The 27,147-nt window shown below is 39.8% G+C and overlaps 2 protein-coding genes and 1 long non-coding RNA gene across 6 annotated transcripts in view; 2 read left to right on the forward strand and 1 right to left on the reverse strand.

Moving 5' to 3' along the window:
• Positions 1 to 12,902, forward strand: part of Mthfd2l (methylenetetrahydrofolate dehydrogenase (NADP+ dependent) 2 like) — a 93,963-nt gene extending 81,061 nt beyond the window's left edge. For all 4 annotated transcript variants that reach the window (XM_040747391.1, XM_040747390.1, XM_040747389.1 and 1 more), the window contains one exon: positions 11,631 to 12,902. In XM_040747391.1, the coding sequence (XP_040603325.1) occupies positions 11,631 to 11,743 (113 nt within the window). In that variant the 3' untranslated portion in view covers positions 11,744 to 12,902. The remainder of the gene's footprint in view (positions 1 to 11,630) is intronic.
• Positions 1,033 to 18,598, reverse strand: LOC121140875. The gene is made up of 3 exons (XR_005877821.1): positions 18,539 to 18,598; positions 2,945 to 3,012; positions 1,033 to 2,109 (listed from the first exon to the last, which is right to left on the reverse strand). It is a non-coding gene; the product is annotated as an uncharacterized LOC121140875 (long non-coding RNA).
• Epgn (epithelial mitogen) lies at positions 18,086 to 25,972 on the forward strand. Its single transcript, XM_040747393.1, has 5 exons — positions 18,086 to 18,143; positions 18,568 to 18,660; positions 21,307 to 21,427; positions 22,534 to 22,686; positions 24,750 to 25,972. The coding sequence occupies exons 1-5, from the start codon at positions 18,101 to 18,103 to the stop codon at positions 24,802 to 24,804; spliced, it is 465 nt and encodes a 154-aa protein (XP_040603327.1). The 5' UTR covers positions 18,086 to 18,100; the 3' UTR covers positions 24,805 to 25,972.
• The last annotated feature ends 1,175 nt before the right edge of the window (positions 25,973 to 27,147 follow it).

The following is a 27,147-nucleotide window of genomic DNA, read 5'->3' on the forward strand; positions in this document are numbered from 1 at the left end:
ATGAGTGTAGATCCCAGCTCTATAACCCCCTGGAAACAGTTTTTACCAGACCAGGCCATTTGATCCATGATGCATAGCTGGTGTGGAGTGTGAGCAAGGGAAGGGGGGGAGGCTGGCTCAGGATGTGCAGTTCTGTGGGGAGTGGGTAAGTGAAGAAGGGGGCTTTATCGAAATGGAAGCAACAGTAGAGGCAGCAAAGAGGAAAAAAATAGAGGATTAATACTCAATAGTATTCCCACCACAGTTTATTGAAGAATGGAAGTATGATGTGAAAACTTGTAAATCTTCCCCAGATGCTGGAGTCTACAATTGAAGTTTTCAAAAGAATATCAACTGAACAGGAAATGGTTCCTACACAGGGATGATAAATCTTATAACTAGAACTCAATCTGGTAAAATTTGTCTCTCAAAATTTAAAGCTAAGAGAACTCAGGGCAGTGAAGCCACTTTCTGTCCCTCTAAGAAACTACTGGAGGTGGGACCAAAACCTTCAACTGTTTTCTCTCCTTTTAGAATGGTCTACACTTGAAACCTCAGCGTTTTTGCTCCATATTTTTTTCTTTTGTTAAATTTGCATAAATACCTGCACTCTGGAGTTGGGCCGGCTTGGTTTTGAGTCCTGACTCTTTGTTTAAAACAATTATGACCTTAGGTAAATTGCTTCACCCCTCTGAGACTTGATTTTATCATTGAAAAACTGAGATAATAATACCTATCTTAGAAAGTTTTCACAAAGATTAAATGGAATAATCACCTTACAGGAGCTAATTAGTGCATGTGAATTGCTGACACACTACTGACATCAAGCAGTGAACATGTGTACATTATCCACTGTCGCCGACTGGTGTTTGTGGGGCTGCAGTCTTCTGGACCAGTCAAGCAGCCCCAGGTCCATTCCTGGAGTGTGGGAGTATGGATGAGGGAATGGCTAGCTATAGATGTTAAAGGAAAGACAGAGACAGAGGATAGTGTCAGGAGGGCAGTTCCAGTGCATACTGAATGCTCCTCTGTTTATTCATACATCATCTTACGTAACCAACCAAAGAGGGCAGAAGACTTCTATTCTCATGTATAAAGGGCAAATAGCAATTACTTCCCTTAATTCTAAAGACATTCTGCATCTGCATGTACTACTTGGCCATCAGGCTCTTCATAGCTGCACTTATCACCTAGCCTTTATGTTAAGTGTAAACTCACCTGGGCCCACCTCTATTATTATTTAGATAGGAGCCATTCACCACCGAGGCCAGGGCATCCTATAGCCATTAAGCTAATATCTCAAGGACAATAGGAGTGATTTTGAGCTCTCTGAACTTGTGGCAAGTTGGAATGGACTTCCACATACAGGTCCTGTCAATTCCCCCTCTCATTCTCACTGCACTAATCATCTAGAAGTGTGTAACTGTGTGCTTTAGTTTCTACCTCATTCTTCACTCATTTTCTGTCCTCCAGTGGTTTTTTTGGTCTTGTCTGTTTTTATCCAACTGTCAAAGAAATCAACCTGAATAGCATTCATGACTATTTCTGTATTCTTCAGGCTCCTTTAGCATACTTAGCTGCCAATTTCTTTGGTCCTAAGTAAACTATTCCTTTCTCATGTGAGTTTCTTGTCATATATTCTGTATTTCTGACCCACACTAAGTTTAACCTTCCTGCTCTTAAACCTCAAATAATGCAATCTTGGGCCTCTGATGCCTGGAACTGGAAAGGGGGTCTAGGGGTAGACAGACTCAAGACTCTAGGTTCACTTCAAGAACCATTTTTATTTTTCCCATTGCTGTTTATATATTGTTAAATAGCCACTAGGTTTAGCATTTCAGGCAGAGCTTCACAAACGGTATCTCTGACCCCTTATCTGAGTTCTTCTGTACTTTTTTGACCTTGTGGCCTTGTTTTGCCCTGGAGACATTTCTCTTAGGCTTGATCCCATACATGGAGTTTTTGCAGTCTCATTACCACATCTGAGTCAAGAGTTGTGTTTGAGTAAGAAACTGCAGACCATGTGGGCCCCAGAACCTCTCCCCTTCTCATTTTGTAACACCATGGTGACATAGCCACCTCTTTCTTGAGCTCTCAGTCATCTCTGGATTCTTTGAATGCAGATTCAGCCTATTAGAAGTAATGAAAGAATAATAGCAAAAAATATTAAATTTATCAGGATTTTAGTAGCCTGATTGTGTAAAATATTAAAGGGATTGAAACACTATAATGTACTTCAAAATTCATCTGCAAACTGTTGATTAGAGATTATTGACAAATGAATTATAATTAGAATATTCTAATGAATATATTTCTTGATGTAACTGTTCAAGATCAATAATACAATTGTGTTGAGGCCATATTCCACGTACTTAACCAATTTCCTTGAATATTTGTGTTATCACTATAAGGTAAAGCAGAGATACAAATATAAGTTAATTATAATGGCAGCCAATATTTAATATCTTGCTTTTGTTGCCTAAGCTATCATTAAGGGCACCCAGCCTTTCTAGAAAAAAATCTGTGTCTATTTTTTCTTGGGTTCTTTCCATCCTTGAAACATTTTTAGCTAGTTCATTGGTAAATTGAGCTGTTTGTATTCCCTACTGGAGAGCCAACATTCCTACCATAGTAGCAGTTATGATTCCAATAAGCATTAAGATGCCAGCAATTACCAACCCTATAAAACCTCTAGCTTTTATTACCATCAGAAATTTCCTCAAAATGGCATTTATGTTTTTCTAAAGACCATTTTTCTTTTAGTTTCATAGGAATGCATATGAAGGAGAGTTAGTTTACTATCCTGAAAGTATTATTAATACATTGAATAATTTGGCAAGGAATGCACAAAAATAGTACAATGTGTCAGCGCATTAAAAAGAAGTTTGATCAATGGGGTAAACAGTAGAAGTGGCATTCAGTTTACATGTGGTTGGAATTCAGGACACTGTCCCTCTTTGGTTACCAGGTTGTTGCCTTCTGGTGCCAGTTAACAGCACAGCTTTACCAATCCTATTGGGATCTAGAAAAGGCCTGTTGGAGAAAGCAAAAATGTGGAGCCAGTTAGAAGGAGAACAGGACCCAGACATAGATTGGGTCTATGAGAGCATTTATATAAAATCATCAATTTGAATAAAACTTTTTCTTTCTGTGTTTTTTTTAAACATGTGTTGGGGTAAGAATAAAAATTTTAATTGTCTAAAATATGTGTATGAATTGCTTTGCCAAGTTGCTACTGAGCAGTTAACCCCTTATCCCCCCTTTGATATTTATATGGAAGAAACCTGAGTGTGTTTTAAGATCAGGGACTTTTGTTTGTTTATTTACTTAAAGCCCTGTGACAGAGCCGGTGAGCTTGTTAGAAAGCTCTATTGGTTTATTTATTAATCAAGTGAGAGCTGATAAGTAATTGATTCTTAGCTTTGAAATTTTTATGTTTAAGATGTGGATAGACTAGGCAGGCAGCCTCCACATCTTGACAGAGCCATGCTTGCTGCCATAGCAACAGGTGGCAGGATTTTTAAACCATTTAATGAACATACAGCTCCAAGACAAGGAGGTCACGCAGGAATTATCTATGCTTGGTGTGTCTAAAGACTAGTCCATTCACTAAATACTTCAGCATGTAGGGTTTGAATTTGTGCCATGCTACTCACATTACGAGTATGGGGCATATAGCCATGCAAACAATAAATAAGTCTCAGAAATTTATACTTTTTGGGTATGCCAAAACTCATTTCAAATAGAGTCTTTTGGTGCCTCTTCATCCCAAGAATGCCTTCTACCACATGGGGAGGTGAGAGTGTTTCCAGTTTCTAAGGAAGTAGACTATTCTACTTCCTATTTCCAACTCAGTGTTGGTGTCATTCACTTAAGTTGATAGTATGATTGGTCAGTCTGGCTTAAAATATCACCATTTAAGAGGAAATGATTATAAGATCTACTCATAGTCTAGCTTTATTTTGAGGGAAGACCTGATACTTTAACCCAAAGATGATCTGTCTTGGTAAGTTGAAAAATTGGTAGAGGTTACGAAAGTAGTTCTCTAGGAAAGACAGTGTTCACGGTGCCCACATGGGTCACCTCTAAGAACAGGTAGAACCACGGAGCTCATCATGAGATCTCTGTCATCAGTGTGCCGGCTGCCTCCACTGATGCTCACAGTGAACACAAAGTAGTCATGATGAAGTTTGGGTCTTGGAAATGAAGTGTATTTCTAAACACATTCTAGTTAGTAGGGTGTCTTTCACATGGAATTGTCATATTTGTATAGGAAATAGTTAACATCAAAGTATAAAAACACATCCAAAAGAACAATGGGAATGTCTGATGTCTTTGTAAACTTTTCTTATACTAGGATGAGATTGTTTGTTTAATTGTTTCTCAGCATCCTAAGATACGATTACCTTTAAGTGTGATTATGGTACGCTACTGAGATCAAGGACCTGCCAAGAGATGCAGAAGACTCTCCAACGTGTGCTAAATAGTTCCCCAGTTCACTATTGATGGCAGTCCTCAGTGCCAGAAGGAAAAGGGAATTAGAGGAGGGGAGAGAAAGATGGCACAAAAAATTATGTCGCAAAGTATCACAAGGATACTGTGAAAGGAAAATGTTATTAGTCAATTCCCAAGATGTCAATAGAAATATCATAGCAGTATTTAAACTCTTGCCAATAAGAGTAAAAATGCAATGACTGCAGACAGCATCTTTGCCTGTGAAGAGACTTCACTGGTGATGAACAAGTTCATAGACAGTAACTTTTGATTCTTCCAGGCAACTGGGTTGCTACATGGCTCCATTCAATGTTTTCTAAGTGGTATGATTGGCATTGTTTTGGGCATTCACTTCTATGAAATGGCTAGCCAGATATATAAAGATTTGATTTAATATAAAAAGGAAAGGAAAGAGAAAGGGAAGGGAGGGAAAGAGAGGGGAAAATTGGTGAGTAGATGTCTCACAAATATACATTGAACAGAAAATCGGTGAATCAAGTCCATGTACTTCCATCTCACTAACCTAATGAAGCCAGCCCAGTCTGTATAGAAACACAGGCCAGAGTTTCATACTCTTCTGCTCCATTAGACCAAGAATCCTCTGTGCTGTTCCTTCCCTCAGGATAACCTGACAATGAATGTGCTCATAAAGTATATGTAGAAAACTTGTGAGAACCTTAAGAATCAGTCAAATGGGCAAGCAAGATGACTCATCAGGTAAATGTGCTTGCTGCCATAAGCTTGTAACCTCTTAAGTTAGATCCCTAGAACCCACATGGGAAAAGGAGAAGAGAATCCTACAAGTTTTCCTTTGGCTTACATACTCACAGAATGCAATCACAAGTGTACACACACACACACACACACACACACACACACACACACACACACACAAAGTCAATCAACCAATCAATCAATCAATTGATCAATACAATGTAATTTAAAAAAAAGAATCACCAACCGAGATTAGCTTAATACTTTACCTTGGTTATGCCTGATCCTGTTGCCATACAAAAATTCAGTGGTCAGCCATGTGCTTAAAGAGCCCTTTGCTCTCTGGCTCAGCATGCACTTAACGTTGTTTTATAACACCCGTATGAGAAAGTAGAGTGTTTTTTGTTACCTCCTGAGTCATACTATTTCTTCAGCCCTATGCCATTCAGGTTTTTCTGGTTGTTACTCCTACCATTCGTTTTCCTGAAGCTTGTCTCCCCTCCATTATAGTGGATATGTTTGAGAGGCTATGCCTAAGTAGTTTGTATTTAGAAGCATGGGAAACTTCACCAACCATTTAATTTAGACAATTATATATGTACACTGGGAAGCCAAAATTCACATGAGAGAAGCAAGACAGTGTGTGTGTGTGTGTGTGTGTGTGTGTGGGTGGGTGGGTGTGGGTGTGGGGGTGGGGGGTGTGTGTTGCTGCTTTTTTAATTTTTTTAATTTGTTTTATATTTTATTTTCCAGTTTAAATTTAGATAAGAAACGAGGTTGCTTCACAAGTCAGTTCCAGGTCCCTCTCCCATTCCCTCCCCTCCTCCCGTGCCCTCTCCCCAACCCCCCCCCCGTTATCCCCTCATTCCCCCAGGGAGGGTGAGGCCCTCCATGGGGGTGTCCATAGTCTGTCATTTCATATAGGGCAGGGCCTAGAACCTTCCCCAAGAGTTCAAGGTGAGAGTGCACCTCACATTGTTCTATGGGAGTCCAAAATCCGTGTGTATACTTGGGATGGGTACTGTTGGGATGGGTACTGATCTGCTGCCCAAGGCTCAATAGATTACCTAGGCCTCCTCACTGACACCCAGATTCAGGGGGTCTTGATCAGTCCCATGCTGGATTCCCAGGCTGATGCCTGGGATTCAAGAGTTAACCTTTGTCTGGTCAGCTGTTTCTGGGGGGTTAAACCAGCCCAGTCTTAATCCCTTTGATCATCAGTCCTCCCTCTCTGTTACTGGCTTTCTTTCAGCTCAGTACTTAACCAAGGGAGTCTGCCTCTTCTTCGATCAGCCACTAAATGAAGTTTCTGTTTCCCAGACTCTCTGGCCATAGGATTGTAGGCTGGTACTCCCCAGATCTATGTCTAAAATCCATATGTGTTGCTGCTTTTAAAATTAAACTACTTATAAAAGCTTGCTGTTGCACTGTTAGAAACCTAGCATCAGCCATAGGATACTTTTGTAAGATGACAAACTAGAAAGAAAAACAACACAAGAGAAACTTAAGGCAATACTTTCTGTTGCTCCACCCAAACACAGGTTTTTTTAAGAGTAGAAATATATTCTTTCTTTCCAGGACATAATTTTAATAAAATATTAGCAGAGTCAATTCTGTTCAGACACATCAGTTCTTACTGAAGGACCATGGAGGAATACACAATAACACTGAAGTAAAAATTCACTACCTGCCAGGGACCTAGAAAATGTTCCAGATGACATCTTTTCAATTTCGATTCTTAAGTGCCAGTCCTGGGAACTGGAACCATAAAGTTCCCAGAGGACATAATGACACAGGAAAACCAAGCCAGAGACACCCTCTCGTGAAGCATGGCCACTGCTGCCAGGAGGTTAATGATCACATCCTTCTTCTTTTGTTCTAACTAAGTTGTTAAAGAGCATCTGAACATTCCTTATGTCGCTAGTCGTGTCCTTTATGAGTAATCATTCCACACCCTGTGACCACATGTCACCTTTGCATTTTTTTCAGGCACATGCATAGACTGAACACCTAGTATCTTTCATCAACCCTGTCATCACCTCCTTTTAAACATGAAATAACCGTTGCTCCATACCTATTATTCTTACTCTGATACTAAAAAACAGTTCTCTTCAAGTAAGAATAATGGAAATGATTATAAAGCCCAGACTGTCTTCATTCTTCCCTTCAGAAATACTTTAGCAACTGATTTTAGGTTATATTATAAAATCAGTGCTCTACAAACCACGTACCTCTTCCATATCCTTTCGTCTAGATTCCTTTTACCTACAGATGAGCCATACCAATTTTCCTGTGACATTTCCCAATTTCAAGCTGTTTTCCACCCAAGAGAAGTTTTGTTGTTGCTGTTGTTTCCCGTTTTGATTGAAAACATGGTTTCCCTACCAAGAGCATTGCCTGATCTCTATATTTCTTACCTGGAAAAGTCTGGCCTACCTGTGTCACATCTATATCAGTCTTAGGAATGTCCTCCAAACACATTCACAATGCCATAAGCACTTCACCTCAGCACACACCACAGCCATCACTCAATTATTGCTTGAGTCATTGCATTTTTTACATATGCATCTCTATAATAAGACTGTGAATTCCATGGATTAGTAACTGTGTCTTACACAAGGGAAAATTTCTGTGACTCTATCTGGGCCAGTTTGTACCATGTGTAGGAAAAGTAATAATCAGATATGGGACTAGGACCAGAGGACAATAGATCTTGGTCGCCTTGATGAATACTTTTGACTTTATCCTAATACTAGTCACAGTCCCACAAATGTCAATGTGTGAGGTGATAGGATATGTTTTAAAGAATAAAATCTGACCATAGATGCTGTGGCTGTAATGGTAGACAGAACACCAACCATCGCTATTGTGGACTATAAAGAGTGGTAACGTGTTTCCTGTGAAACACACATCCACTTTGCATAGTGTTTTTTGACACTATTCTTATCCCACACTTCAGAGTCTAAGTCTGATGGTGAGAAATCGTTTGGCCTAGGAGACATTACCAACTGTGATGCTGTAGAGGTTACAAACTGCCTGCCAATTGGGTTCACCTAGCAACCTGAAGCTGCCGTATGCTATAAGTCTCCAAATCTCTAACTCAATCAAGCTTTACATTTCCACCACCTTGTTTATACGGGGAACGCTTCTCTTTCTCCAGTACAGTTGTTTCATACTTCAGACCATGATATCCAGTTGTTTACACTAGAATCTGGAGGTTGGGGAAAGAGCAGCACCTTGAACACTATTCTGTAAATTTCATGGAGCAATGAGTAAACGGTTATCTTTGGGAACTAACCAGCTCTAGTGACATTTCTGCTAGACTGAGGAGGAAGAACAAATGTTCAGCAGATGGGACATGTTAGAGAGAGTAGGCAGTATAAATCATGTTCATAAGTTCAAGGAAATCTCTAGTAGTTACTCTCAAGTCTCTGAAGTTTTGTAGAGAAGTCATTCAAATAAAATTTTGTTATAATTATTTCTTTTCCTAAAATAATTCTCATTTTCAAAAATTTCCCTTTATTGTAAGCCTCATCTCCAGGGCACATTGCACACAGATATTAGAACTTAACAGGTATTTTATTTGCCCTAATTGTCAGTTTCAGTAACTCTCAAACTTATGATTTTTATGGAATTGAATTTAGCTCTAGATTTTTCAGTATGTTCTTTAGTGAATCATGAAACTATTTTTTTTTTTTGGTTTTTACGAGACAGGGTTTCTCTGTATTGTTTTCGAGGCTGTCGGTCCAGCCTAGCCTAGAACTCACAGCGATCCGCCTGCCTCTGCCTCCCGAGTGCTGGGATTAAAGGCATGTGCCACCACCGCCCGGCACATCATGATTGGTCTAATACCTAATTCTCATTCAAAAGAGACTTGATATTTCTCTTAAACACATGCACAGATATTACCCTACTTCTAGAGCGCCATAGTGAGTCAATCTGGGAATGGAGTTATTGCCATGTAATAACTATGTTTCTCTGCAGTGAAGCATAGAGAAGACCCTAACACACACACACACACACACATACACACACGCACACACACACACACACACACACACACACACACACACACACACACACTGAAAGCATCTTATTTACAAGCAGGTGCAAAGCCTGCATGCTCTTAGGGAAATAGTAAACAAGAAGTTGTTCTGGTGATTCAGTGCTCATTAACTTACTTTTTTCTAGACATGATCAGAGAAGATGCATTTCACAGTATCAAGCATGACCTGAACTCAGAACTTCTCTCATGACTGTTGTCACCTCAAAGCATCTGTGGTACTCCACAAACATATAGCCTTGAGATGGTTATGCAAAATTGTCATTAGAAAATATTTATTTATTTATTTATTACATACGATTTAAGAAACAAGGTGTTATTTTATTGTCCAGATTGGCTTTAAACTTCTGGGTGGAGGTTACTCTCCCATCTCAGCCTCCTGAATCTAGGGACTGTTGGTGCTCCCTCCCTCCCCATATGAACACTTTTCCATTACCCACTGACATCATGATGTACCCAGTGCCTTCTGCCGTGATTCCTCACCTAAAAATGTGTTCTTGTTCCTTATGTGAATAGACTATAAACTACATTAATGCCATTCAACACATATAGACTTATTTCTTCTCAGGCACAGCCCCTCAGGAAAATGAAACAAAAAAATGACAGAGAAGCCTAATAGGTGTTTTAAAATCAAACCCATTATTGCTCCCCTCTCATTACTGTGTACAAACCTTGCCTCCATGTGTATCTACTTTGTTTCAAATACAAAAAAAATTGAAAATAGTACTTGGATGCTCAACTGTGTCTATAGCAATGTTTAATCTTCTGCCCACTGAGTAATGTCTGATTTGCTGATGTTAATAAAGGCTTTTTAACATCCTGGGAAGTCCTAACCCAAGACAATTGAAGATTCCAGTGAAGAATGACAGGCCAGGTAGGTTGCTCATGTGCAGTTGCTACTAGCAACCTGTGCAAAAAGAGCAGCTTCTGGGCTAAGATGTCTGGCAGGTGTTTCATGCAACAACCCATTCCTGCTCCTACCCCTCCACACAGCTTACTTTTTGAGCATGAGTTCTGAATATGTGGGGGAAAAGCAAACTTTCAAGAGGAAGATGGTGAGACCCAAGCAGACCAGAAGTTTATTGGATCTGACATCCAAGGAAGAGAATGACGAATACTGCTTGCTTATCCGCTATGATTTGAAGTGTAACATGTAACTTATACTGGGAGTGCTGAGTAAATAAGTAGGAAAACCAATATGTTGCAGTTGCTTCCACTACCTACCTACCTCCTTCCCTTCCTTCCCTTCCTCCCTCCCTCACTCTCTCCCTCCCTCCCTCCCTCCCTCCCTTCCTTCCTTTCTTATATCAGAACATCCTACTATTTATTGCTGTCCCTGTAGCCACTTGGGAGTTTACCATGATAATACAGCTATACTGAGAAGGGGTGGAATAGAGTTTTTCAAACCTAGTTGTGCCTGTCGAAGAGGAGAGGGATGAGTCCCTGTATCCCCACTTCCTGTTGTGACCAATTTAATATCTTTTTGAATTAGTTACGTGGAATTGTTAGATCACAGATCATATAGCTGTCTCCTCCCCAAATCAGGTCACATCCTCCTGTAGGCTGGCAGGCTCACTCTCTCAAGGCTAGTTATAGAGAACTGCTATGGCTAACCTAACTCTGCATCTCTCTCTCTCTCTCTCTCTCTCTCTCTCTCTCTCTCTCTCTCTCTCTCTCTCTCTCTCTCTCTCTCTCTCTCTCTCTCTCTCTCTCTCTCTCTCTCTCTCTCTCTCTCTCTCTCTCTCTCTCTCTCTCTCTCTCTCTCTCTCTCTCTCTCTCTCTCTCTCTCTCTCTCTCTCTCTCTCTCTCTCTCTCTCTCTCTCTCTCTCTCTCTCTCTCTCTCTCTCTCTCTCTCTCTCCTCTCTCCTGTGAGCAAGCCCAGAAGCCCCTGATGCCCAGACTTGGGATGGCCGTAAAATATGCAAATATGCTTAAGGCCTTCCTGCCCTGGCACATCTAATCAGGTTAATGTGTCCCACTTCAGGACCTCATCATGATTGCCTGTAGGCCTGTGATACTGTTAGCCAGGTTTCCTGGCTATAAGCCTACTGCTTTCTACAAATTATAACAAGAATGACACATTGATCATAGCTTATTGCTTTTGTTCATATAAAGCAGAAGCATAGAGATTGAGCATGCCTTTCTGTATCCACTGTATATATCATAGAATGATGTGTGTGTGTGTGTGTGTGCACGCGCGCGCACATACGCATGCGCGTGTGTGCCTGTCTGTCTATCTTCATTGTAGCCTAATTCATCTTATAAATGATTGGGAGTTTGTAAAATTGTGTGTATAATGGGGAAAATGGACTATATACTTTGTGCTTAAAAATGATATTCTTAGGTACATTTAAAATGAAGAAATGTTCTGTCTCCTCAGCTGTTAAGAAGAAAGCCAGCTTCATCACTCCAGTCCCAGGAGGTGTGGGACCCATGACGGTGGCCATGCTTCTGAAGAACACACTTCTGGCTGCCAAGAGCATCATTTACTAGATCACACAGCAGAGTGCACACGACAAAGAGTACTGCTTATTTATTTAACAACCACCAAATGCTTTCTATTTTACTACAAAGCTATTTATTTCTACATTGTATTTATTTTTTCATGAGTGGAATCATTGTGGAATTGATTATTTACACAACCTTATGGATTTCTTGCTATAGATTTTGAGTCTTAAGAAATACAACAAAGCAATTACAATGACAATTTGGATAGCAATTCTTACTTTATGGATATTTGTCCATAATGTTAAAACAAATGAAGAATTCATATTTAATAAATATATTTTTGACATAACCTAAATATCACTAACAGTAGGTTTTCAAAAACTTTTGTCAGCCAAATGGGTGCCATATAAACTATAGTTTGTCATAACCTTGATTTTTAAATATAGTTCATATCCTAGGTTATCTGTTGAAAAAGAGATCATGTATTAAGGGGAAGATAGGATGTTGAAAATGAAGTTTTAATCTCAGATATCTCCCAGCATCCCACAAGGCAATCCTATTGACATTTTATTTAAGAAACAAAAACTATTCAAGCAAAAGCTGCCATGCTACTTGGAAAACTAAAAAAAAAATTACTTGGTGTAATAGAAGGGCATGCCTATTTAGTTCCCACATTATATGTGTTAGGTTTCCTTATCATTCATTTTACTTCACTAATAAAAATAGAAAAATCTCAAAACAAATGAATGTAAAAAGTCAAACTAAAGTGACTTCCCCACAAATATCAACCAAATGCAATTGTGAGTCTGTCATTAAGTATATATCATGGGGTATATTTATTCACAGGAACAGAACACTCGTAGATTTATCATGCTTTCATTTTGTTAAAATTGAACTCTGAGATATAACAAAAGCTAGGTTTTGTGCACACATTTCTTTTCTTTTCCAGGATAGCATTTGATGCTAATTCAGACACCATGCTTCTGAATAATCCAAATTGGGAAATCTCTGTGACTGTTAATAAAAGGCTATTTAATGACTGGATTTATATAATTGGTACCGAGGTTTCATGTCCCTATCCCAGTATGTTTATGTATTAGTAATGGCTCTTGTTCAGTGCATGTCTTCATGACTGTGACTCTTGATCCTTTGTGTGAAAATGGACCAGCTGTTCATAACTGTTCAATAAAAGCAATTTAAAGAAGAATTATTGCAATATTCTTTTATTAAGATAGCTTGAATATTTGGGTGTATATGCTGTGCTGTGTGTGTGTGTGTGTGTGTGTGTGTGTGTGTGTGTGTGTGTGTGTTGGGGGGATTGAGCTACAGAGAGATCAGGCTTGGAAGCAAGCACCTCTACCCCTGAGACATCTTGCTGTCCCTGTTAACTGTTCATTTACTACCTTCTGGGAAAAATGTTAAGTTTCTCAAACATGAAAGAAAAGACAGTTAGAATGTGTTCTACAGTGAGTCCAGACCACGTGGTCAAGTATCCCTAACAGAACTGTAAGTTCAGTTTGTGAGCAAACATTTTAGAAAGGACATGGTTTAAATAAATTTTAATGGAGCCTGAGTTCTAGAGCAAAATTCCCAGAGATGCATGAATGTTAAAAATACAGGGACTATGGCTATGGGTGTTCCCCTGCCCAGTGAGATGAAAAGGATTGTTTCTGTATATTGTTTATTTAAGGGTCAGTCTTCCCAGAGACTAAGCAAAAAGAAAAATTCTGATGCTTGTTTAAATTGAAGAGAAAGATGTCCATCAAAAGAGATGCAGTGGATGCCACAGTGTCAAGGAGAAAGATTGACTTTATCTCTGCTAAACCTGAGCTTGGTTGGCTGAGATAGGTTTTGTCAACAAGAGGGCTCAGATGAGTGTAACCAAGTGTGTAGTGAAGGTAGGAGTCTTTTCTCACACATACGAGACAAAATTGGCTGAATGGTGTGATTCCATTCGGGGATATTTGGAGTCTGTAAACCGAGGAGAAGTGTGAAGATACATTATCTTTCCCTATACTATCTGCAAAGAAACAAAGAATTCATGTAAGTAGTATTGTAACACGATGTAACATTAAACAGAATTTAAAAAATTCAGTCAGATGAAATGAAAAGAGAAAGGTGGAGAGTGGTGGAAGTCAGAGGAAACCATGAGAAGCCAGAATGTAGTGATTACAGTCAGAGTCAGAGGACATAATCACCGATTCGCATAAGGAAGTTACAAAAGGAGTTGACTTGGGAGAAGAGATAATAAGTTCAATTAAGACATGTTGAGTGTGAGGCAATAACATAGCACATAAGTGACAGTCATGAAGTAATCCTGGAAGGGTTTGGATATTCATGGTGAAAATACAGGATTCAATGCACATACTGGCAATTAAATTCTTAGACTTGGAGGCCACGATCCACCTTGTATCCTTTTACCCCATTCAGTGGTTGTAGATGTTCATTGATTGAGCAGCTACCGTGTGCTAAACCCCCGCCTTCAATTTCTTCTTATTCTTTTTGTCTTTTTCTTAACTGTCTTTGTGGTAGGTGAGGAAAATGATCCTCTTGATTATTTAGTGTTCAGTCAAGGGCAGAGATCACATCACTACCTATAAAAATCCTACTTACTGAGATTCATTCCAAATAAAATTTTGCCATGAAAATTTGAGTTCCACTTCTCAACTGCCACAGATCTTTGTGCTGGTAACCATGGAAGCTGTCACTTCCTACCAGGTTACATGTGTATGTCCCCTGGCTGACTTTAGTTATTGAAGGCCAGAAATCATGCACTGCCTACACACTTAATTTCACAAACAGCATTCTGCACAGTGACATGCCATGATTTCCATAGACATCTAGTAGTTTATGAGTGAACTGAGAAATGCCAACAAACTCAGAAAGAATTACAGGATAAGTATAGAGGGACAAACAATACTCATAAATATTACCTGGTGAGTACTAGCTCTAAGTGCTCATTTAGTAAAAACCAACAAAACAAAAAGACCTAACAGCGTCAAAGAAGAAAGAGATGGAGGGATAAACTTTTAGAGGAGAGGGAAGAATGCTCTAAAAAGAAGTATGGCATGAGGAAAATGTGACAGTGAATCTCCCCTTCCCTCTCTTAGCTTTAATTGGCTTTAGTGTGTATTAGCAGTAAATGAAGATGCCAGTGAGTCCATCTTGCAATAGGCATCTCTCTATCCTCTAAAGTTGGAAAAAACGACTTTGTGGTGAGAGGATGAAAGTGACTTTAATATGGAGAGTGGTATCAGAGCCATCAGTACAGACCCCAGAGGAAAAGCAGCAGCTGGGCTGACTTAGAGCTGTTGCCTAGTGTAAAATGGAAGCCAAGGTGGCAGAGGGGTATCTCAGTGTGGCCTAGTCTACAGTGGGAACTCTTTGGGGAGTTGGTCACCAAGCTCTATTCTCTGAAGTGTCGTGGAATATTCCTTTACACTGTGTGAAGATGTGTCACTGTCATTGGTTTAATAAAGATCTGAATGACCAATAGCTAGGCAGGAGGTGTAGGCATGACTTCTGGACAGAGACGGTTCTGGGGAGAGGAAAGGCAGAGTTGCTAGCCAGAGGTTGAGGAACTAGGGTGGGCAGGAGAAGGTGAAGGTAACTGAGCCATGAAAAGGAACATAGATTTAAAAATCCGACTTAACTTATGTTATAAGAGCCAGTGGGACAAGCCTAAGATAGGGCCAAGCTTTCAAAGTTAATAAATTTCTGTGTATATATTTATTTTATTTATTGAGCTGGGGGCCCAAAGAAAACCTGACTTTACAAATATGAGTGACAACTTTGCTTACTTTAGTATTTAGTTTCTTATAATAAAAGGAAATTTATTTAAAATTTGACTATTGGGGTTAAGGGACTTCTTCTGTGATCAGTACAGTCACTTTTGCCAGAGGACACAGCTGGAAGGGTATAAGGGCTTCTGAGGAGGGATTTGACAATGACTTGAGTATTTTTCTCTTCACTCCTCTCCTTCCTCCTTATCTCTTCCAATATCTACTCTCTTCTTTTTCTTGTGTATTAGGGACTGAATCCCACTCCTTACTTGTGTAATTACACCCTCAATCTCTCAGCTACACTCTCAGCCCTAATCAAGTCTTTTGAACCTCCATTCATCTTTGTTATCTTAAGTTTTTTTTAAAGTCTAGTTTGCCGTAATAAGCACCATGACAAAAGGCAACCTAGGGAGAAAATGTTTTATTTGTTTACATGTCATAAGTCATAGTCCTTCAATGAGGGAAATCGGGAAAGAAACTTGAGGCAGGAGCCTTGAGTCACAAACTAAATCAGAAACCATGGAAGAACACTAGTTACTGGCTTGCTCCCAATGGCTTACTCTGCTTGCTATTCTATACAGCTCTGGACCATCCATAATAAGCAGAACTCTCCCATGTCCATCATTAATAATCATCCACAGACATGTCCACAGGGCAGCTTGATGCAGGCAATTCTCAGTTGAGATTCTCTCTTTCCAGATGTGTCAAAGGTTGAGTCATTGACAAAAATCCAACCAGCAGCAATATGTATCTCACTGAACCTGGAATGTATGGATTCAAGTAGACTGACTTGCAGCAAGCCCTGAGAACCTTCCCACTTCTTCCTCTCCAGCACTGACGTTCCAGGTGTGTTCCATCACCCCTGATGTTACATGGGTGCTGGGGATCCAAACCTCAGGTCCTCACAGTTTCATGGCAAGCACTTTTCCAACTGAGCCATCTCCCCAGTCCCTCCAGGTAAATGTTATTACAAAGACAATCATCATGCATCTATAGCTCAGTCTTAAGAACAAAGATATTTGGGCCAGGTGTATTTGGCACTGGTGCTGTGATGAAGTTCTGGGTTTGATGAACTCTCTCTCTTTGTCTCTCATACACACACACACACACACACACACACACAGAGGGGGGATAATCACATTCTTTTCAGAAACTTTGAAAGACTTGTGACAATATTTTAATCCTTAATAAATTATGTTTTAAATTCTCCACAAGTGGCTAAAGAAGATATAATTCAACTATTATTTTTCTTGTGAAAAAATGATGCCCAGAAGTTGACATACTAAATAATTCTTTAAGATCCTAAAACCAGAGCTCCAGTGTGTAGACATATTTAAAGTAAGCCAAGTGGTACATATTCTTTTAGCTTTAAAGTGATGACTCTTGTGGTAAATGATTGCCCAAGCTGTAATGAGTACAACAAGCTCGTGCTTGCGTGGTTTCTAAAGCCAAATTCTTATTTGAATATAGAAAGTCATCCTTTCTGATAAATATAATTTGCTTGGTGGACATGATTCACATGATAACCAACCTTGAACAAGTTTTTAAGGTTCAGAAAACATAAGCAAATGAAATTCCAAGTAGAAAGGCACACCACTTCAGCAAACCATTTCATAAATATTCAATGTAATTTGGGAAAGGTGAAAATTTGCAAGTAGCCCCTACAGTTTAAACAAAAAGGCACAGGCAAAATTACATATTTGGGTTTTTATAATATCATTTTAATCACTGATGGGTCAACAGTGAGACAACCTTGAGTGCTGTATGAAATTCAACCTAGATATTCATTAGATATACCCAGATTAGAGGCTACCTCAATGAAGGGTCTATGATTACTATTGCCACCATATATAGTTCAATATTATTAATGCATTGATTCTGGGCAGACTATCATGGGGCCAGACTTAAATACTGCTGTTCCTAGAACTTAGCAGTCCATCCCATTTCTTCATAAAGCATTAAATGCCAGGATGACATAAAAGTTATAGTATTAGAAGTAATTTTACTTAACAAAACTTATCATGAATACAGCTAAGTAAGAAAACAAAAATGGAATACTACACATACTTTTATACAAATTTGATTCTTCTTTATAGCCATATTAACAAAATATTTTTATTTTTAAAATACCCACTCACTATTTTTTTCAGCAGCTATAATGAAAGGGGATAGAAGTGACTGTCAAATCCGGTACTTTCACTGATCATAACAGGTTATCCACTCCAGTGGTTTGCAGATATCTTGGCTGTGGTCCTTCTTAACCTATTAAGAAGCCATGGTTCGGTTCAGTTCATAGGAGCGGGCACTTTTCTGCATTTGCGTTCGTTTTTGTTGTTTTTAAGAACTTTTGTGCCCGCGATTATGCCCACAGGTGACAGGAAACGAGTGTTTCAAGAGGAAATTTGATCACATCTCTAGATAACACAGGTATCCTAAACAAGTGTGCGAGTGCCTGCAGGCTTCAGACTGCTGCCAGGAGCACATAGTTTTTGGATTGGTAAGAACTGCCAAATGACGCTTCATGAAATATAAATGGAGGAAAGACTCAGAGAGCGCAATTAAAAACCTTCCACCCTTCAGTCTCTGAGGACCAGGGAAAGAAGTTCAGCGGCTACAGGATATGGCTTTGGGGGTTGCAATGGCAGTCTGCCTCCTGTTCAAAGGTAGGCTACTTCCTTTCTGATTTGTTAACTCTGTACGAGATCAGAGCAAGGAATGTGTGGATTAATCGGGTCTTTATGGAATAGATGCTCTTTCTTCTCCCTGACATGATGGCTTTAAGGAATTGAAGTGCACTTGATAGCAGCTACTGTGCTGCTGCAAGCTGTGTGTGGTAATTGACTTAGCATGCAAATACAGAACTTACTCCTAAGAATGGGTGTATTTCAGTGTTCCGTAACCGTAATATTGTCGATGAGACAGCTAAAAAGTAGTCTGGAATTGCCCTTGTCAGGTTCTGGATCCCATCAAACATAACGAGTTAAAACCAAACAGAAAATGGGAATCCCCAGACTAAGACCGGCATTGGAGCTCTTGTTTATGCACAAAGGAGACTCACCTGTGAAAGATGCTTTTCCCCCACCATAGCAATGGCGGCCGGGCTGACAGAAGAAGATGACGTGCGTGTGATGCCTTCAAGCACGAAGCAGCAGCGCAACTGGACAGTTAACGACACAGAAGGTACTTCCTTGCCATTCTAATTCAAATGCCATCTTTGAAACCGTTGACAGAAAGTTGAATTGTGATAGAGACAACACTGGAAAAATTTGTAACCGTGTTTTATAAGATAATCAGCTATTTCGGAAAGATGATGTTAAGATGAAGTGACAGGTAGATGTGCCAGCAAAGGGTTGCTTTGTTGTTTTGTTAAAGGAGGAAGGGAAGCAAGGGTGAGAAAACCTGCCTGTCTTCAGCTGCTTTGCTGAATGTGAGACATGCCATAGGCTCTGCTTGGATTCTGCTCGACTCCTAGTGACCCGAGGTAACCAGTGTAATTGCATATGACCTTGACATTCTTGAGGAGGGTGATCTCTGACAGTGAGCTTAGCAACCACAGAAATTATAGCTACAAGAAGCAGTGCTTTTCCTGACCTTTGGAAAGGTCTTTTCTTATTGCTTATTGTCCTTTTAGCATATGCTGCATGTTCTAACCTCTTCCACCCAGTTTTTTGTTGCTGATGGTGGTCATATACTTTCTTTCTATCTGACTGTGCATACCATAGAGGCTTCTGGATGTGCTGAGCCCGGCATTGAGGAACAGCTTCTAAACCTATTTGAACTACAGATGAACTTGGAAAACTCCTTGCCTATCAAGACCTGTGTCTGAATGGCTTTGACTCCCTCACAGATCTCATCATGTCCCCTGATGTAAAGGCTATGTTTGTGATCAGGACATAGGAAAATCCTTATCTTGATTTCAGGGTCTAGTCAATAAAAAAGATGAAGCCAAATAGTTCATTTTTTAAATATTAAAGATAGTAATATCTAATTGATTCCCTTTTCCCCAGTAATTTTAAACACTGAAGTTGTCCTTTTGATTTTTGAACATCAATTTGTAAAACGGAATGTGCAGAAAATTTAAAGGCATGGTTTCATGTTAGTGGCAGATGGCATAGATGTGGTTCCAGCCCCCCCCATCCCACCCTTTTCCTCTCTCTCATAATGCTGAAAGAGCTGCAAATGAAATATTAGATAACAACGGAAACAAGGAAGGAATGGAGAAGCTATGATATATTTTTCCTTTCCATTCTTCCTGGAAAATATTTGTATTTTTTTTTCTTATTTTGTTGCAATGCTGGCATGGACTCCAGGGCCTTGTGCATGCTAAGCAAGCATTCTACAACCATGATGTAGTCCCTCATTTTACTTTCCATATATAATGTAGTCCCTCGTTTTGCTTTCCATATATAATGTAGTCCCTCGTTTTACTTTCTATATATGATGTAGTCCTTCATTTTACTTTCAACTTAAAAATATGAATCATATCTTTTCAATGTTTTTAATAAAGTTATAACTAATATTCTTCTCCACGAAGGAAGAATGAGTCTCTCTGGAGTGCCCTTACTTTGGAAATTATGTTTTTCAAATTCTCAGTGTCTCCAAATCAGTTCCTAAAGGGATAAATTACGTTTAAGACACCACAGTCGGCAAATTGAATGTCAATTTTAAATTCTTGTGTGTGTTTTCAAAGCAAAGTGATATGGTGTCCTTTTGGTACTCTGGTGTATAGACGTTTAGTATTTTTCACATGAAAATGGATGTTTTAGGTCTGTTTTTCCCCTGAAGACACATAAGTAGGATCCTCTCAGTCTCTAGAAATGTACATATGGTATAGCATGAGAGATAGCTAATAGTAAGGAGGTGTACTCTCTCACTCAATACACGCCACTAATTCTGCTTAAGAAAGGCTTGAAATTGGCAAGGATTCAATTGTGTAGCTGTTCCTAAGATTCTTTACCACTGCATAGGCACCAAGGACGGCACCAACCAGTATATGTTACACCTGGCATTCCAGAATCAGTGGCATCATGAAACACGGATTTTTCAGAGCAGACTTTCCTAATGTGGGTGTCTCACAAGGAGGTTTCAGATCACTAGACTGTGCACTGTGGTCATTTTTGCAGTAAAAAAAAAGAAATAAAATCTGTCTCAGATCCCACCTCTGTGGCTCTGCAAATACTTCACAACACCTCTTAACATAGAACTGTCACATAGTATGTAGTGGTGTTGCCATTGGCTGTGTCTACCTGAGCCCCACATTGGTATTGGTTTCTTATATCAGTCATAACAGTCCCTTGCTGGTCAGTCAGTGAGAACGTCCCCTGTCTAATTAATACCTCCTGGCAGTTTGTGGGAGAGTGAAAGTGGATTCTCATCCTTTCTTCTGGAGAGGGAATAAATATCTACTATAGAGCAAAGTTACATCTAGGGCTCCCTAGGTGCTGCCTTACCCATGTGGGGGAAATGCAAAGTGATATGAGGCCTTCTTTCCAATTAGCATTGGGTGCATGCCTGAGAAACACTGTTCAAAACTGGCCTGCTAAACTGGAACCAATGCTGCCACCTTTCGACCAACTCACCTCTGTGCTTTGTTATTAGCTTCCAAAGAATGGGCCAATCATCAGTCCACCTCCACCCTGCAATTAATTGACTGCGTGTGTAGAGACATGAATCCAACCTTTTGGACAGAGCCCCCCCACAAAAATATTTCAAATGACAAAGACCCTAAAATATTCTAAAAATAAAAGGTCTCTTTACACATGCATTGAACGTGTATTGTGAAAGTAGGGCCCACTTAAATGCTAATACTGCATCTCCTTTTTCTAGTTGACTACATGGAAGGACCTGTAGCTTTGAAGTTCTCCCACCCTTGTCTGGAAGACCACAATAATTACTGCATTAATGGAGTGTGTGCATTCCACCGTGAGCTGAAGAAAGCCATTTGCAGGTAACTGTGAGGAACTCAGCAAGTCTTAAAGACAGAAGAAAATGGTGGACATAGCACAGCTCCAACCATTCTGTTTTGTCCAGTAAAGATAGTGTTTGGTAGCCAATTGGTATGCACTTCCCTCTCAGCATTCCTGATAGAATTTTGGGGAGCAATTGTGTATACTGTCTTATCATAAGCAAATGGGGGAAAATTTGACTTCTTCCTTTCTAAATTGTATCCCCTTGGTGTCCTTTGGTTGTGTTATTCCTTAGTTACCTACAGCTTTTTGGGCAGAGCGAGACGTCCTGAGTCCTCCCTAGTCCACATTAGCTTGTCTACTGATGCTGTCATTGTTCTGGTGAGACCTCATGGGTGTTGCTTCTGCCATTTCTGGGAGACATGTTCTCACAGCAAACTCCCTTTTCTTCTTAGGAACAGGGAAGTACTCAGAGAAAGGAGCGAGATGGGGATCTCATTTTATTATAATCTTGAAAAATAATAAAAAGAATAAGATGATAAATTGTCAAGAAAATGGGGAAATATTGGAAATATTGCTTGATCTGAATGTATTTGAATATGAAGAAGTCTTTTTTTTCTAACCTTCTTATCCATATTACTCAATACTGTAGTTCCCACACTATAGCATGTGTGGAACCTGAGCTTGTTAGGAATGCTGACTTTAATATTCTGTAAGTATCGTGTCAGTGTCTGCATTTCTAGCAACATGGGAAGATGACTCTGGACTTTTATAGGTTGGCAGGATGAGACAGAGTCTCACAAAGAGAAAATATACTCAGGAAGATGAAGGCCGGAGCTGCCGTGATCTTATTTTTGGCCCCCGATTTGCTCACTTTCTTGACAAGCACTCTACCTTTCCTTCCTAGCAATGAGGGGTGTGCGAGGCCTCACTGAAAGGACTGTAACACACAGGCTGGTTCATTCATGGACTGTAACGCACAGGCTGGTTCATTAATGGACTGTAACACACAGGCTGGTTCATTAATGGACTGGCCCCCACGTGCCTCTGTCAATCTCTCTCCTCTCTCATTCTTTGAAGTGCAGCACCGGTTTGTACTTCTGTCATTGTAGGCTTTAAGGTCGTATATTCTTTTCTCCCTTTAAAGGTGCTTTACTGGCTATACGGGAGAAAGGTGTGAACATTTGACCTTAACTTCATATGCCATGGATTCTTATGAAAAATACATTGCAATCGGAATTGGAGTTGGATTGTTAATTAGTGCTTTTCTTGCTGTCTTATATTGCTACGTAAGAAAAAGGTATGGAAATGACCTAAGCATTAAATAGGTTGTGTGTGTTCACTTGAAAAATGTTTATTGACTCCATACATGTGTGTCTGAGAAGACCCTCTGTCACATTTTTGGTGCCTTTTCATGAACCCAGACAGGTGGTAAAAATTACCTTCAGATGCAATAGAATAGTGCAAATTTACAGTTTCCTTTTTTCTTGTTTATGTTTGCCTAAGTCAAAGTTCTAAGTGGGAAGGCTAGCAGCCCTCTAGAAGACAGAGATTAAATTATCTTACTGATGATTATATATTTAATGTCTAATGATGCATACATATTGTTGCGTGAAAAGAAATTTAAAAGCTGGGCAATGGTGGTGTACAGGTTTAATCCCAGCACTTGGGAGGCAGAAGCAGGTGAATCACTGTGAGTGTGAGGCCAGCCTGAGATACAGAGAGAGTTCCAGGAAAGCCAGGGTTACATAAAGGAATCCTCTCAAAAAAACAAAAAAAGTTAAGAAATGCTCATTAGATAAATGTAAATATCTGAATGGGCCACTTTCACCATAGCCATCAAGGGGAATATTCTACTGCTCAAAGTCCTATATCAACTTTATCTACAAAAGTTTCTTAGTTACATATGTACCATATTATTTCAAGTTTTCCCCACTCTGGTTATTGTTCTTTAAATCCACACAACTGAGAAAAACTCTAAAATTAATGAGAGATACATTAAGAACAAAAATATTTCCTCTGTGATACTTTCACTATTCCCACTTTAAGAAATGACTAATATTCCATGATCAAAACTAGAAGGGAGGAGGAAGAGGAAAAAAAGGAGGAGGAGAAGTATGAAGAGGAGGAGAAAGACTAAAAAGAGGAGGAATAAAAAGGAGGATTGAAGATCCGTATGCATTCATAAGCTTGGCATGGAAAGTCAGTCTCTCCAGTAGAAGTATCTGAAATAGAGGTGATGGCTGTGGGTGGTACCTAAGACAAAACCTATAGTGAGGTAAGGAAAGCAGACAGCACAGCCTGAAGTTGCCAAGCAAAGATGAGGCTTTGGCTCCAGTGGCGTCTGGGCCTGATTCTATAGGAACAGAGAGAATGTGAACAGCATCATAGACCTATCCCAAAGAAGAGTGGCTCTTGGATGGATATATATGTATATATATCATTTTACATGCCAACCACAGTTCCTCCTCCCTTCACTCTCCCCACCTCCCCTCACCCACCACCATCAACGACTCAGAAAGGGTAAGGCTTCCCCCTGGAGGGTCAACAAAGCCTGGCAAATTCAGTTGAGGCAGGACCAAGTCCCCTACCCCCACATCAAGGCTGAGCAAAGCATCACATCACATGAAATGGGCTTTAAAAAGCCACCTCATACACCAGGAATGGATCCTGTCCCCACTGCCAGGGGTGCCACAAACAGACCAGCCTACAAAACTGTCAATCACATGCAGAGGTCCTGCTTTGGTCCCTTATAGGCTCGCCAACTGTCAGTCTAGAGTCTGTGAGCTCCTACGAGTTCTGGTCAACTGTCTCCGTGGGTTTCCCCATCATGATCTTGACCCTAACTAAGACCTCTAACAATAGTGGAGAGGGTGCCTAAACTGGTCTTCTCCTGTAATCATATTGGGGACTACCCTAACTGTCATCATAGAACCTTCATCCAGTAACTAATGGAAGCAGATGCAGAGATCCACATCCAAGCAACAGGCTGAGCTACAGGAGTCCAGCTGAAGAGAGAGAGGGATTATATGAGCAAGGGGGCTCTTGGCTTTAATATTCTGTATCAAGCAATCATAGGGTCATGATGCTCACAGTGGGGTAGTGATCAGGGTCTCACATTCTGTTAGCAACTTGTTGGCAAGGTACTCTGTTGGCCATGGGTAATCCTCTAGAGCAGGATGCTATTTTTCATGGGTTACTTCCTGCTACTGTCAGTACAGTAGTGATGCATCGGTCAGTAGACAAATGCCGTCTAGGTAGAGTACTGAGAGCAACTGCTTCAGCATCACATTTGTATGTATAATCCATAATGATAAACACAGACAAGCACTACTATGGAAACCAATGTTCTCTCTGTTTTAGGTGTGCAAATCTGAAATCACCTTACATCATCTGCTCTGCGGGGAGACCACTGTGAGACCTCATAAGGCATATTCAAGTCATTTGACTAAAACCATGGAGACTCCAATGAAGCTCCTCAGATGACTCAGAATGTGACAAGGTAACTTGAAAATAATGGTGGTTTGGGTGACAATGCAGTAAAAGGATAAAGCTGAACATTGATTCTTAGATCTTGCCATCTTTGGGGCCAAAGAATCTGTGTGAACAAGCTGCACAGAAGCCGAGTTTACAACTCTACTTTGACTTTTATTGTGTGGTCATTGTCACCTCAGAAGGACTTGTTCCGTGTTTCTGATCATCTCAAATGTGAGTTTTCACTTGAATTGTTTACCCCACATCAAGTCAAAGTAATGCCATGCCTGGGTTCTTCATGTCTTCAACATTTTGGGTCACATATTTAAATGGACCAGAACCTAAACCTTTGGTCCTCATGCTTTTTCAAGGAATTTGTTATCAGCTTTTAAATAAGGCCAATGAATGGTTCTTTGAGTGAACAGAAGATGTATTCAGACTGGACCACTGAAAGAAAATGGAGTAACCAAGGCAAGCATAAATCATACCCAGCTTGTGACAACTGAAAGTCACTTGGACAGCAAGTTCTGAGTAGGCAAAACTGCCATTTCTGTAGGGATTATAAAACCTTGTGTTGGGCTAATCTGTCCCCTGATGCTTTTACTTGTCATGTCATCCTTCCATAAGAAGGCTCACCTGGTGATCATCACTTGAACTGAAGTCCTAGAATTCGTCTAACAACTAAAAGCCTCCAACTAGTCCAAAAATGGAAACTGAAAACTATATAGAGGACAACAGTATGTGGAATGTTATCATTTTTTGATTGATTGATTGATAATGTATTTACACATAGGTAAAAATGGAACAATGGTAGACATACTTATTTGGGAATCAATATCTTTTGAATTGTGTTTCTGCCACATGATCCAGTCTTGGGCAAATTGTGTACTTTCTTTGAACTTTGGTTGCATTTTCGACAATATCCTTATAACTCTAAAACTGAACTATAGGAGAAGAAAAAAATCCCTCCTATATCTGTATTGCAAGTGAGATTATCCTCAACACTTCCATTATCAACCCCATCTCTAACCCCAAAGTACCCCCTGAATATTATCCTTAGTATATATTTTAATGTTCAATTTATAAAAAAAATAATTTATTTTTAGGGTAAATACAAAATAAATTTACAGAGTAATAACAGCTGCTTTTTTTCCTTTCTGGATTTAATCCAAAACTATGGGCTTATTTCTTTTTCTCATAAGCAGAACAATTTGATCGTGAGATTAATTAGCAACCAGTCTTCAGCCCAGTGCATGTACTGATGTAGCCTTCGGTCCACACTTTAGGTACACTATGTTGGGCTTTCCTTGAGAGAAGTTATTTCCTTGGCTTTGTCTTTCCTCCAGAGAGAATGTAATGCAGCTGTGTTGCGGATCAGCACTTTCAGCATGTGGGAAGTTGCATCATGTCAAGGGGTGGGGAGTGATGGTTCCACCCAGTGACTCCAGCAACCACACCTAAAAAGCTTACCTCTTCCTGAGCATTTCAAAAAGATGTAGAAAATGCCAACGGGGTCCAGGAAGAAACACTGGGGGCCCACATTCAATTGACCAAGAACTACCTCTTGAGGAAAAGAAAGAGGATTTCTCTGCTACCTCTGGAGAAGAGACACCATAAATGGTCACACACGTCTACAGTCTGAAAGTCCTTACTGACTTCACACGTGGTAACCTGAAATTAGAATTTGTTATGACTTTCAGATAGCCAAATCAAAATGTTAACTGAAACAGTAATATAAATCCAATATTCTTCACTTACCACACACTATTTATTAGCAATATAAAACACACCCAGCAAAACAACCCAGAAACTCAGAGCACAGTATATGAAAGCTTTCTGTTTATGGGCTAGTGTATAAAATGATCTTGTGATCTTGCAGCTACTGGGGTTCCTTTTGCAGCAAACAATCTCTGTTATGCCTACAGAGCCAGAGCAACATCTGCGCACATGAGAAAAGCTGAAACATATATGCAAGAAGATACTGAGAAGAACAAATCAATAAAGCCTTTGCCTCAGAACTGCATTTTCAACTACGTAGGTGGATTATACAATGCTATGTTTCTGGTGTCTGTGACAAAACCAAACAGTCCAAGAAGTCTGACTTCTTTTATTCTCCTGTTTCACCTTGCTGTGTACACCTTTCAGTTCTTTGAGACTACATTCTTAGGTCATCTACATTTACGAGTACATTATTATGTAGTACTGTAGACTCTGAGAAGGGTGAGGCAAGCCTGTAATGTCAACCATACCAAGCTAATAACTTTACAAAAAAAAAGGATTTACAATA

The sequence above is a fragment of the Mesocricetus auratus genome, unplaced genomic scaffold (genome assembly GCF_017639785.1).
Source record: "Mesocricetus auratus isolate SY011 unplaced genomic scaffold, BCM_Maur_2.0 Super-Scaffold_100006, whole genome shotgun sequence".
Lineage (NCBI taxonomy): Eukaryota > Metazoa > Chordata > Mammalia > Rodentia > Cricetidae > Mesocricetus > Mesocricetus auratus.